At 47.0% G+C, this 12,287-nt stretch overlaps 1 protein-coding gene across 1 annotated transcript; it reads right to left on the bottom strand.

Annotated features, from left to right (window-relative positions):
* Positions 1-15: 15 nt before the first annotated feature.
* On the bottom strand, positions 16-9,925 carry TYMS (thymidylate synthetase). The gene is made up of 7 exons (XM_032310228.1): positions 9,601-9,925; positions 7,530-7,603; positions 4,630-4,804; positions 3,004-3,105; positions 2,047-2,222; positions 1,587-1,658; positions 16-735 (listed from the first exon to the last, which is right to left on the bottom strand). The coding sequence occupies exons 1-7, from the start codon at positions 9,812-9,814 to the stop codon at positions 598-600; spliced, it is 951 nt and encodes a 316-aa protein (XP_032166119.1). The 5' UTR covers positions 9,815-9,925; the 3' UTR covers positions 16-597.
* Between the last annotated feature and the right edge of the window lie 2,362 nt (positions 9,926-12,287).

Below are 12,287 nucleotides of genomic sequence, written 5' to 3'. Positions count from 1 at the left end.
AACCTCTAAGCTGTATCCAAATGAGAATAGAGCTTGTGTTTATTTAGGAGGGTTCACTTAATCTTTTAGGCAGGAAGTGAGCAGAATGGCAATACAGAATTTAAAAAACTTTTTTAAAAAGATGAATGCAGAACACATCTTTATTATAGCAATATATAAAGCAAATAACTTTAAATGTTCATAACCACAACTGTACATTATTAATGAATGCTGGTGTTGTTCAGCTTGCTCAGATTTGGGGAAAGAGCTGATGTTAATTCCTGAAATTCATGGACCTTCATAAAAATGGGGGGTTGAAATGCATGTACATGTTTTAAGAGTATTCCAGTTTTTATTCTCATCTGAGTCCCCATCTCGGCATTTTCACATGTCCTCAGTGAGTTAACCAAATTCAAGGCATTTTGTTGCTAAGAGGATCAAGCAAGGTTATGTTTGTCAATGGCAACATTCTTACAAGTTAATAAATGCTGGTCACCAAGAGATTTTTGACCTAGTTCCCTCTTCCTCTAGGGCAAATGAGCTCATTTGCTTTCACCTGGGGACTCAGTCCAAACCCTACAGACTGAATAGCCTTCAAATACCTCCTTTAAGAGCACTTTAAACAGCCATTTCCATTTTAATAGTCGGGTGAGGACTGTACCCCTCAATCTGAAAGTCTTCAGCCTTGAAGTCATCGATTGTCTCAACTTTTCGAAGGATTTTGAGCTTCGGGAAAGGCCTTGGTTCTCGCTGAAGCTAGAAACATTAGGAGATGATTATTTTGCCATTATCTGTACAACCTGCTTTAATTCTGCTCCATGTGAAACAAGTACACAGTATTATCGACAAAGTATTATTTCACAGGAGTGTAATAGTGCAGATATCTGCCCCGGCTTATGCAACACTCCTGGGTTGTAACCGGCAGATTCTCTCCCACACATGGAGACTAAAGGATCTTTGGGGGCATCACACTGCATCAGGAGCCTTGCGGCTCATTTTACAATTGACTGCTCTTGGTAAATTTATTAAGATGGGACACTTTTTCACTTCTGCATCTGTAACTCCTGGTAGGCACCCAAGTATGGTTATTTGAGTCCCATAATCCCTACCTCAACCGTCCCTGGCAAAGAGGGTGAGGTAAGATGACATCTGTTGACAAAAGGATGTAAGCTGGGGTTCCTGGAATGAACAGAGGGTAGCAATGGGGACACGGACACAGGCTCTAACCTCATCACTCTGTCCAGCACAACTGGAGCAGATGGCCACAGAAGCCACTGGACAAACCCCGAAGGTACCCTCTACACAAAAGCAGCCAAGCTCCCACAAAGGAGGAACTTCCAAAACCTGTATCTCATCTGGAAGGGGCTAAAAGGATCTGGTTAATTTTTTTTTCCCCTTGGGGCTCATTAAGCATCAGACACTCTTATTTTTAATTGCCATTTCAATGCCTTGTGCCTGCCTACCACCTGTCCCTGCAGCTGGAGCAGGGCATTGTATCTCTGCCCCAGCACAGAGCAGAAGGTCTGTTACATGAGGGATGTTCTAGAAGGCAACGTCTTAACAAGAGAAGGTACCAAAATTCAAAGTGTGACAGATACCACTCTTACCTGCATTTTCAGTGGCTCAATGTGATTCAGGTAAATATGTGCATCTCCCAAAGTATGTACGAAGTCACCTGGCTAAATCCAATGGGAGCAAGCAAAAATGGCAAATGTTTTAGTTTCAATTCCTTTCAGACACATCATTTAAAAGCACATTATGTAGACTATGCAAACATTCCAACATTTTTCAGAAAGCAATTTCACCTGCGTAGCTTTTGAGAAAAGTTGATGTTCACAAAAGTTGTCTTGTCTCGTATATAACCCACACCAACCTGTGTGCTTAAACAGACCGCAGAAACAGGAAGCCTCCCTGGAAGGCTGCCAGGTGAGCAGCTGTCTCTCACACAGATCACATTTTAAAACTAACCAGACACTGACCTCCCTGCAAGAATTTTTCCACAGTAAATAACCTATGAGCTCAGAGGTTCAGGCAGGTAGCCCCCATTCCCTTCAGGGCGCAGCCCACCTTTAGGCCTGTGATGTGTGCGATCATGTAGGTGAGCAGGGCATAGCTGGCGATGTTGAAGGGCACGCCCAGGCCCATGTCCCCTGACCTCTGGTACAGCTGGCAGGACAGCTCACCATTCACCACGTAGAACTGGCAGAGGGCATGGCACGGAGGGAGGGCCATCAGAGGAAGATCTGAGGAGCCAGCACAAAGGAAAATGAGGTGCCGGCAGTCTTAATGCAGCTACACACAAAACAGGAATACAGGAGCCAGCTCCTATGGGGGAGATGAGAACAGGCCACTGGGCCAGTGACCTCATGAACTACACCACCACCTAAATCAAAAGCAGACCATTCCAATCCTGCGGATGGCACCATGCCTACAGTGACCCATCCAACAACACCTGATGTCTGTGGATGTACGCTCGTAACTAAAGCCACAGTCATCCAGCCAAAATTACTTGTGCTGCCTTCGTGGCGCCAACTACAAGCAGGAAGAATTCATTCATTCCCAGGGGCCACAGGAAACTGGCATCCCATGCACAAAGTCTGTATTCAAATTCTCTTTTGGAAAAGCAAATATTCCACTCTGGTAATATTTATTACACCTTGGTAGAATTTAATTTTACTCTAACTGTTGAAATGTTAACAGCCAGGTGGAGGAGATATGAAACTTCATCCACCCCAATTTAAACTGTTAATTAAAATCCAAGATGTATTTTTATAGGTAATTTAAAACCCTCTTTGGAGTAAAAGAACTATCAATACACATATTAAGATCATCTTCATCCAACCCCATCATCTGAAGGTAGACAAGTGGCCAAGAGTGACTTGCCCAGGGAAACATCAGCCATGTGGCTGGGGGTGGTTCTGAGGGTCCAGCCTTCTATTGGCAGCCTCCATGTGAAAGCCACAGGGCTTCCCTTTGTGCTAGTGGACACTCTGGACACAAGAGAATAACTGGGATGTTTCCAACCTTTTGGATTCCAGCCACACAGGATGATTCTTCTGTCGTCGGGATTGGTTTTGATCGTGTCAATGACCTTTTGCAGTTGGTCTACTCCTTGACCTGAATAATCTGTGGAATTGTCAAGAGAAGACATGCCACATGTTGATCACAGCATCTCATGAGATGACCTTAGAGGCCATCCATCATCATCTTACCAAGGCCCCCGAGGTCATGCTACAAGATATCTAAGGCACTCTACAAATTCCTCAGCTCTCTTGGGTTGATGATGCATTCAGGGCTTTGATATCTATCCTCTGGAGCCATAACAAAGGTTTTTTCCTTTCCTACAAAAGAATCCTTTAAATATCTGTCATGGCGCCACCCCTCCGTGCCAGCCCCCCTCCCCACTGCTAATTTTCTCCAATCCCAGCAATCAGTTTCTTCCATGGTCCTCATGGGGCTGTCTCTATACCCATCAACCATTCCATCACACTCTGCGGCCAAGGAAAGTACTGGATCTTAAATAGAAGATACCACTCCACACATGCTCCAACAGAGGACAGTGGTCTCAATGCTATTCTCCCAATGCTTCCACCTAAAATTACAACTTAGCAACCAAACACCTACTAATTTATAAATATCAAGAAACCTCTGTAACTCTCACACCACCCTGTACTTATCTCCCATTTCTGGTCTCTGGACTTTAATTCCTTGCTTTCCTTCTGAAATGGAACTGGGAGCTGCGAAGTCTGAGAAGTTGGAGCTTCATATCCCCTCCGGTTAAACCTGCGCTTACTGGGGTCAGACTATAGTCTAGTCCAGTTGTTCTTAATTTTGGGGGGAAGAATGTCCTGTCATGATCATAGCTTCAGGAAAAGGAATAGCAAAGGAATTTGCTATTTTGTGATCCCCCAAATGGCAAAGAAATAGAAAATTTCTTTTCTTAAAAAAGAAAAAGATGCACTGTGATAGTACAGTTCTGTATTTTGGTTGTGGTGCTTATATAAATGTACAGGTGCTAAAAATTATCAACGGTTTCTGTCCAGCCAGCAAGCTAGCACTTCCTACAAATGTGTGTACACACACAAACACTCAGCGCACACATACTGAGGAGGTAGGCATTTGCTTTTGCAACACCTGACTCATGGACAGGCAGGAGAGGAAGGGTCAAAGGATGGGGGCAAATGGTGCCACCATGAGACTAAGGTGGATGTCCAGCAGTAAGATGATTCATCTTCTTCCACCCGAGAAGGGCAGGGAGAAAAGGGTAACCCAAGAACTACTATTACATGAGCACCACCTAAAGTGTGCGGGGTGGCTCAGCCTTCAAATCGGCGATCAAGCCACTACAAGGCAATCCTGAGGCTTCTTCCTACATTATTTCCCCAACACAGCAACCAACCGACCCACCATGTAGCTATCTGCTAATGAAACTATGGAAAGTACCAAGTACCCAATAAATGCTAACAACCAAGAGTGTGATCTGACCTCTACCTGAATCTGAAACAGCTTCTCACAAGGTCAAAGTTATACATCAGCTCCGCAGACAGCGGTATCTGTGTAGACACTGGCCCCCAGTTTCACTTGAAACAATGGGGCCAACTCATACAATGTTGGGTGCTCAGGAAATGTGAGGCTTCGCGATTTTCTCACCTGAATCCTTATCTATGTATTCTGCCCCAAAATGCCTCCACTGAAAGCCATAAACTGGGCCTAAATCCCCTTCTTCTCTGTTGGAGAATCCCAGGCTGTCCAAGAAGTCTCGAGACCCATTGGCATCCCAGATTTTCACTCCCTTGGAAGACAGTTCCTTAGCGTTTGTAGATCCCTGCAAGAGACAGGAGAGCAGAGCAGGCATCTGAGTGAAGAAGCTGACACCCCAAGAGCCTCCCACAAACTGCTCCCCTGGCCTGTGCTAACACAGCAGAGATAGCCACTCAGCATGTCCCACACGGTGCGTCCTGTCCTTATGGGCCAGTCCCAGCCCAGACTTTCTGAGGGCCCCTAGGACAGTCTCCTGGAATTGCTTCCAGGACAAGGGATTCTTCCTCTCAACTAAATGTTCTAGATTAAACACCTCCAAGTCCTTTCATTATTCCCACCTCACCTAAAGGTTTTGTGTTTTTTAACAAATGTGTTTTGTATAAGTGTGATCCCCCAAAATGTATTTAATGTCTCACCTTCAATCTGTTCAACGGATCTTAGACCTGGTATGGAGGTCATAACTGGCCTAATCAGTATCAGCTTTTCTTACAGATTGACTGACTGGTCACATTAGCTCATAGGTGCACTATAAAGTTCTGTTTACCCCAACCTATATTTGTAGTTAAGGTGGGGCTTTGTTTTTCCCAAGCACAAGCCAATGTTTATCACTTAATTTGGCCCATATCATCCCAACATGTGTCCTGATCGTGCATTCAGGTCAAAGACAGACCTCGGCGGCCTCCTGGTATGATGCACTGTCATGGTGACAAGCACAGGAACGGTGCCACACACGCCAGGCCTGCCCTCCAGCACTCTTCTCTGACAGCTCTCTGACCCCTAGCCTCGCCGTCCCCACCCAGGGAAGAACACAGCTGCACCCCCACACTGTGAGGGTTAGAGAACACAGAAAGTGCTCAGTGCTCAACAGAGCCTACCCTCAGCACAGACTCCATGTCTCCATCTTGCCTATAGATGCTAGCCGCAGTGTGGGTTTGTCCTGACTGTGTTTCATCCATCACCCAGGGAGCAACTCTATCAGAGAGTCTGGCACATTCCTGGTAAAGAGTACTTGGAATCCTGAATTCAAGGTAAATTAAGATAAAACCAGGGAATCCATTTTATTTCTGAGCATCTTGTTTCCTCCCTTCTGTTTTTGAGTTTGTACTATCTTTTTCACCTCCAATAAGTCATTTTTCAATCTTTCCCATGTAAATTTTTTTTAAAAGATTTATTTATTTATTTATTTGACAGACAGAGATCACAAGTAGGCAGAGAGGCAGGCAGAGAGAGAGAGAGGAGGAAGCAGGCTCCCTGCTGAGCAGAGAGCCGGATGTGGGGCTCAATCCCAGGACCCTGGGACCACGACCTGAGCAGAAGGCAGAGGCTTTAACCAACTGAGCCACCCAGGCGCCCCTCTTTTTTTTTTTTTAAAGTAGGCAACATGGGGTCACCTGGATGGCTCAGCCGGTTAAGTATCTACCTTTGGCTCAGGTCATGATCTCGGGGGCTTGTGATCAAAGGGGAGCATTGGGCTCCCCACTCATCCGGGGTGTCTGCTTGTTCCTCTCCCACTCCCCCGCTCCACTCATGTTTGTTCTTTCTCCTTTTTCTCAAATAAACAAAATCTTACAAGGCTCCATGCCCAGGTGGAGCTCAGCACCAGTCTTGAACTCACAACCCTGAGATCAAGACCGGAGTTGAGATCATTTGTCAGATGCTTAACCCACTGAGCCACCCAGATGCTCCCTCCCATATTGCTTCTAATGCCTCCCTTTTCTTCCATTTGACAGGGCTCTAGCTGGTTTACAAAGGGGCTCTTCTGAGATTTCTGATGATGTACCTGGAACTAGACACTCACTGCCAGCTGAGATAAGACAACACAGAAGAAAACACTTCAAGAATATGGAAGTAAGGGAAGACAGGATTGGATCCAAATCTAAATAAACTCTTTCTAAAATGTAGTAAGAAGTCTTGGGTCTCATTTGGCCTAAGATCAGACACACCACACTGCATGCTCTGCAGAAGGGATCCCAGCTTCTACATGGCCCAGAACTGAGCCCATCTCCTCATATACCCTCTGAACAGCACGGGCCGGAATATCACTGGTCTGAACCAGGAGACGGAGCAAGAGGAAGCACTTTGGCCTCTGCCAGAGGTACCTACTTGGCTCTTTGGAAGAGGGATAGCTTGTTACTCAAGAGATCCTTCTTGCTTATACAAATATGAGAACATGGCTGGGATTTATATTGAATGATCAATCTATGTTGAGTACCTACTCTATGGCAGGCTGTGTTCTAGGCTCAGGGGATACAAACATGAATAGGAAAAAAACAAATCCTCTGCCCTCATGGAACTTCTAACAGTTTCCTTGTTCATTTGTTGTCTACCTTCCCCCCTTATATAGGGAAAAGGAGAGGGCAGACATTATGTATCAGCTGATAATGTTTATCTAAGGAGGGTGGGAGGGATGTGTGCCTGTACGTAGGGGGTAATCACAGTCTTAGATCGGGAAGTTAGAGAAGGCTCATTCAGCAGGGACTTGGAGGAGGTGAGGGAGTGAGTGATGCTACATGTAGAGGAAGAAGGTTCAGCACTGGCAAGCACCAGAGTCCTAGGTGGGAATGTCCTGATGTCCTCAAAGATCAGCAAGGACAGGTGGGTGGAGTAAGGTGAGTGGCTCACTGAAGCTAGAGCTGGGACAGAACGCCCCGTGAGTGGGGTCTTACTGACCTTACGGAGTAAAATGGGATCCACTAGGGCTGCAGGTGAAAAGTGACAGGATCAGACTTTTAAAAGGACCACGGTGCTAGGTTTGAGAACACACTGTTTTCCAATACCAGCTTCCTTACCTTGATAAACCACAGCAACTCCTCCAAAACACCCTTCCAGAATACGCGTTTGGTTGTCAGCAGAGGAAATTCATCTGAAAAACAGGTTGCCAGGTAATTTCAAGATGGGAAACTAGAATGTATCATCCAGCTTTCTCTGCAGAGGAGGATTGCCCCCAGGACATAAGGCCCTTGAGTGACCACAGGACCAACTAGAAAACTATGACTGCAATCGCATAGGTGCCCCAGAATTGGATGGAGCTCCCAGACTACTGCCTAAGTCAGTGACACAATTCAGACTGAGACTGCCCTCCCCAATCCCTTGACCACCACAGGAATTCCACGCGGTGAGATGGGGCACGAGCTAGGCAGGGATGCCCATGTGGACAGGAAAAGAGCTACCATCTACTTCCCAGTTAGTGTGATTCCTTCACAGAGGTGTGAAGACAACACAGAAAATGTGCCCTAAAACAAATGCTAAAGGCTCCCAGGGCTCTTCCTTGATTATCCTGCCAGGGAAGATTTGTTCAGGTCTAGGAGACAGTGGATACCACACTAACCAGAGCTAAAGCATAGTTTTTAATTATTTGCAAAGCAAATTAACCTCTATTTTTTAGTGTACCAAAAATAGTAACCGTTTAAATACTTGTATGCATGACCTTATGGAAGCCTCCAAACAACCTTCCTTGAGGCATCCTTAAGATCTCCATTTTACAGGCACCAGGAGGGAATGTATTAGTTTGCATCAAGCAGCAGAGAGATCAAAATGTAAAATCTTATCTCTAAATTCACTACCTGTTCAGTTCACCTTATCACCTAACAAGGAGATATTTTTTTTTCAAGCACCTACTTTTATCAGTACTGCCTACTGAGCATTATTTTCTCTATTTTAAGCACCCTGGAAGCCAGAGACCAGAAAGGTAACTTGAGCTCGGTCTAAACGGATGGGCTGGAGTAAAAAACGAGATCTGTGGCTCTCTGGAGGCCACTGTGTGGAGCTGCAGGAAGCTGCCCTAAGGCAGATCCAAGTCCAACCCGCAGCCTGGGTATCTTCCAGTCTCTGGAATGGTTGGGGGGTTGAGGGTCCTCCCCCTGTTCACCACAGTGAATCCGCGTTACTAACAGGGCGTCTCTCCCTACTCAAAACCACCCCTATACCTGTGTCCAGAAAATTAGTCTCGCCTACCCCGCCCCCCCACACTCCTCTTTGTCCCCTGAAAGCCTGACTCTAATAGCCAAGAGAAACTTCTCGGGAGCCATCCTGTTTTAATGGAAAAGACGAGTAAGAACTTCTACTCGTCCTCTGGCGTTCCTGTTTCGAGATTTAAGAGGAAAGCTGGTTAGTGCGGACCAGACGGGAAAACTGACTGGAACCACAAGTTCCCGCCCAGCCTCTCCGTTCGCGCGCTTTCCGCGGCCCTTGGCCCGCCCTTATCCCTTCACTCTAATTTTTAGAAACTTTGCCAAACAGAAAGGCCGGACCGGGCAGACAGGAAGAGGAGAAAAAAGGGGAACCTCTAGCCACGTCCGAGCGCACGCCCCGGCAAACCCTCTCCCACTCTCTAGTATGAGGCGAACACTACCAGACCGTGTCCACTCTGGGGCAGACACGACCAGGGTAAGCACAGGACTCGGAGCCTAAGGACCTGGTTTCACCTCCCACTTCTGTCACTCCTGACGTTACGCAAATCATTCCTCTAACCCGAGTCTCTGTTTTTTTTTTTTTTTTTAAGATTTTATTTATTTATTTGACAGAGAGAGATCACAAGTAGGTAGAGAGGCAGGCAGAGAGAGAGAGGAGGAGGAAACAGGCTGCCTGCCGAGCAGAGAGCCCGATGCGGGACTCGATCCCAGGACCCTGAGATCATGACCTGAGCCGAAGGCAGCGGCCCAACCCACTGAGCCACCCAGGCGCCCCCGAGTCTCTGTTTTGAGGGTCTGCAAAGCGGGGTTAAGGAGCTCCCAGGATCGACGTTAGGAACAAAGGTTGAGGGCAAAGCCCAGCAGTTCCCAGGCGCGCCTCCCCGCCCTCAGCGGCCGCTCGGAGCCCACCCGGGCACAAGCCCCCTCGCCCGCGGCGCGCGGGGGTCACCTCTCAGGCTGTAGCGCGCCTGCATTCCGAACACTGACAGCGTGCCGGTGCCGGTGCGGTCATCCTTCCGGACCCCGCAGCGCAGGATATGCTCGATCTGCCCCAGGTACTGCAGCTCCCCGTGGGGTGCCGGCTGCGGCTCCGCGGCCGGTTTCTGCGCCGCGGGCGGCGACGGCGACGGCGGGCGCTGCCGCTCGGAGCCCGGGGCGGGCATGGCGCTCACGCGGCTGCGGGGCCGGGACGCTGGCGGCGGCTGATGGCGGGCTCGGGGGTACGTGTCTTTCTGCGCGCCTCTTTTCCCGCCAAGGCGGCGGTAGCTCCGCCCCTTCCTGTCCGCTGACGTCAGCCCGCGCGCGACCCTCTGGCGTCCCAGGAGCGCGCGGAGTCCCAGGTTGGACGGGGTGTGTGTGCTCCGGAGTTGTGGGGTTTGTTGTAATCCCGGTGTAAAAGCTAAAAACCTAAATCCGGTATTTTGTGTGTCGGCTGAGAAAGGCCGCTAGAAAGTTTCCGAGTCCACCGCGCCGTTCAGTACTAAGGGGAGCCCTGAATAGTCCCCACGTGTTCGTGAAATCTAAAAACAAACAAAACCCTGTTACTTGAGGTTTGTTTCCTACAACTAAGGGGGTCATGCTGTCAGGCGATGTGCATTTCCGTTTTCCCCCATCTTCAATGAAGGCCGGTAGCAGGAGCGAGTGAAATAGGCAGTTTTTTTACTTAATTAATGACAGCCAGACTTTTTCAAGTTTTTGATACCAAAGTTTTCACTTATGGTGAAATGTTTATAATGTAAACACTGGTGAATAAGAGCTATTTGATAATGAGTTTAAAATGTACCATGGGCGCCTGGCTGGCTCAGTCAGTAGACCATGCAACTCTTTTTTATTTTTATTTTTTAAAGATTTTATTTATTTATTTGACAGAGAGAAATTACAAGTACGCTGAGAGGCAGGCAGAGAGAGAGAGAGAAGGAAGCAGGCTCCCTGCCGAGCAGAGAGCCCGATGTGGGACTCGATCCCAGGACCCTGAGATCATGACCCGAGCCGAAGGCAGCAGCTTAACCCACTGAGCCACCCAGGCACCCTGACCATGCAACTCTTGATCTAGGGGTTGTAGGTTCCAGCCCCACGTCAGGTGGAGAGATTACTTAAAAAACAAAATCTTTAAGGGAGTGCCTGGGTGGCTCATTTGGTTAAGCCTCTAACTCTTGGATTGAGACCAGGTCATGATCTCCCCGTTATGAGATCAAGCCCTGCATAGTCTCTGAACTGAGCATGGAGCCTGCTGGAGAGATTCTGTTTCTCCTGTCCTACTGTCTGTCCGTCCCGGCACTCCTCCTTTCAAAAAACGTATGTATAAATAAATAAAATCTTTTTAAAATAAAATACATGTGCATGTGTTTTACATGTAAAACACATGCACATGTATTTACATAAATCTGTTTACATAATACATGTACATGCAGCAAGTAGTCTTTTGAATCAACAACTATTTATTGAGGACATAGTAGATGGTCAGTGTATTTCTTGTTGATAGGTCTGGGATTGTAAAGAATAAGATGTCGGCTCTGAAACATATCAAACACTATTTCTTGCTGTTCAATGAAGTCAACCTTTGTTTCTGGTTACCTGAAGTGAATTTGTGCAAGATTCTGGAATCTGTCTGCCAACACACATCTCTCAACCTCAAGGATGAAATTTTTGTAACACAAATCCTAGGAAGAGATAAATATTTTTCATCAGCAGCCCTGCCTAATCTCAGCGAAAACAATCTTGCATGCTTTTATAGGCACAAAGCCTATAAAAAAAAAAAACCAAATCAATTCTCAAAGACAATTTACAAAATGCCTGAGTATTTGGCTTAATTGGAGGGAGAAAAATACTATGCACAGAATGAGGGACTGTTTCAGGGAACATTTCACAAGCTCATAGCTGGAAAGTCCACATTCTTGCCCTTTAGTTGTATGAGTGCTCACAAGACCACAGTAAAAATGCACTGGGTTACAGAACAGCAGATATTTTAAATCTATTTCATCCATCACAGTACTAGGCCGGCCTTTCCTAGGTCAGCATAGATTCATTTCCCCCTCCTGCAGCGCATTCCCCACCCTACCCCATTTCAGGATAATAACAGTTTTAAAGAGTCACCCTGTCTCTGCTAGGAATGACGGGCCTGCTGTGTTGTGTTGTGTTGTACTGTTTGGACAGGGTAGGTAGCACCAGATGCAGTGGGCATTCGTGTTGGTGGGCATTTGGGAAGAAACATGCTCAGTCAGAAAATCTGAACTCCGAAAACAGACTGTAGGCAGGAATGGGCACTTACGTTGCCTGCTGTAGCTTGAGCGTGCTCCTGGGTCTACAAAGCTAAAATGCCATATGGAAGCACGGCCCAGGATGAGGCAGAAAATGCAGAGTTCTTTGCTGGGCAGGATTGTCGGCAAATTGTAGGGCTTTAGCATGCGTGTGGAAAGACAGCTCAGTGCAGGTATTTCTCCAACCCCAACCCTATTGAAAAGTGTCTCCATAATCTCCAAACAGGGGAAGGATACCAGCCTGAACATATCCCAGATTTTCCAGTTGTATGTTATCCTCCGTGTTTCGTTTTCTTTTGTTATTTTGAGCCGAGTTTAACTGTTGCAGCTGAGTATCAGTTGTACCACAAGGAGAACCTCAAGACATAAGGGTAGGCCC

This window comes from Mustela erminea, chromosome 13 (genome assembly GCF_009829155.1).
Source record: "Mustela erminea isolate mMusErm1 chromosome 13, mMusErm1.Pri, whole genome shotgun sequence".
In the NCBI taxonomy this organism is placed as follows: Eukaryota; Metazoa; Chordata; class Mammalia; order Carnivora; family Mustelidae; genus Mustela; species Mustela erminea.
This window is presented reverse-complemented; position numbering and strand designations above follow the sequence as displayed.

Bases quoted from the DNA above. Each gene is read 5' to 3' on its own strand.
- TYMS (XM_032310228.1), bottom strand. From the start codon at position 9,814: ATGCCCGCCCCGGGCTCCGAGCGGCAGCGCCCGCCGTCGCCGTCGCCG. The intron at 3,106-4,629 runs GTGAGAAAATCG...ACAATTCCACAG, and splicing joins ATACATAGATAAGGATTCAG to ATTATTCAGGTCAAGGAGTA. The intron at 1,659-2,046 runs GTGGGCTGCGCC...CATTGGATTTAG, and splicing joins CACACATCACAGGCCTAAAG to CCAGGTGACTTCGTACATAC.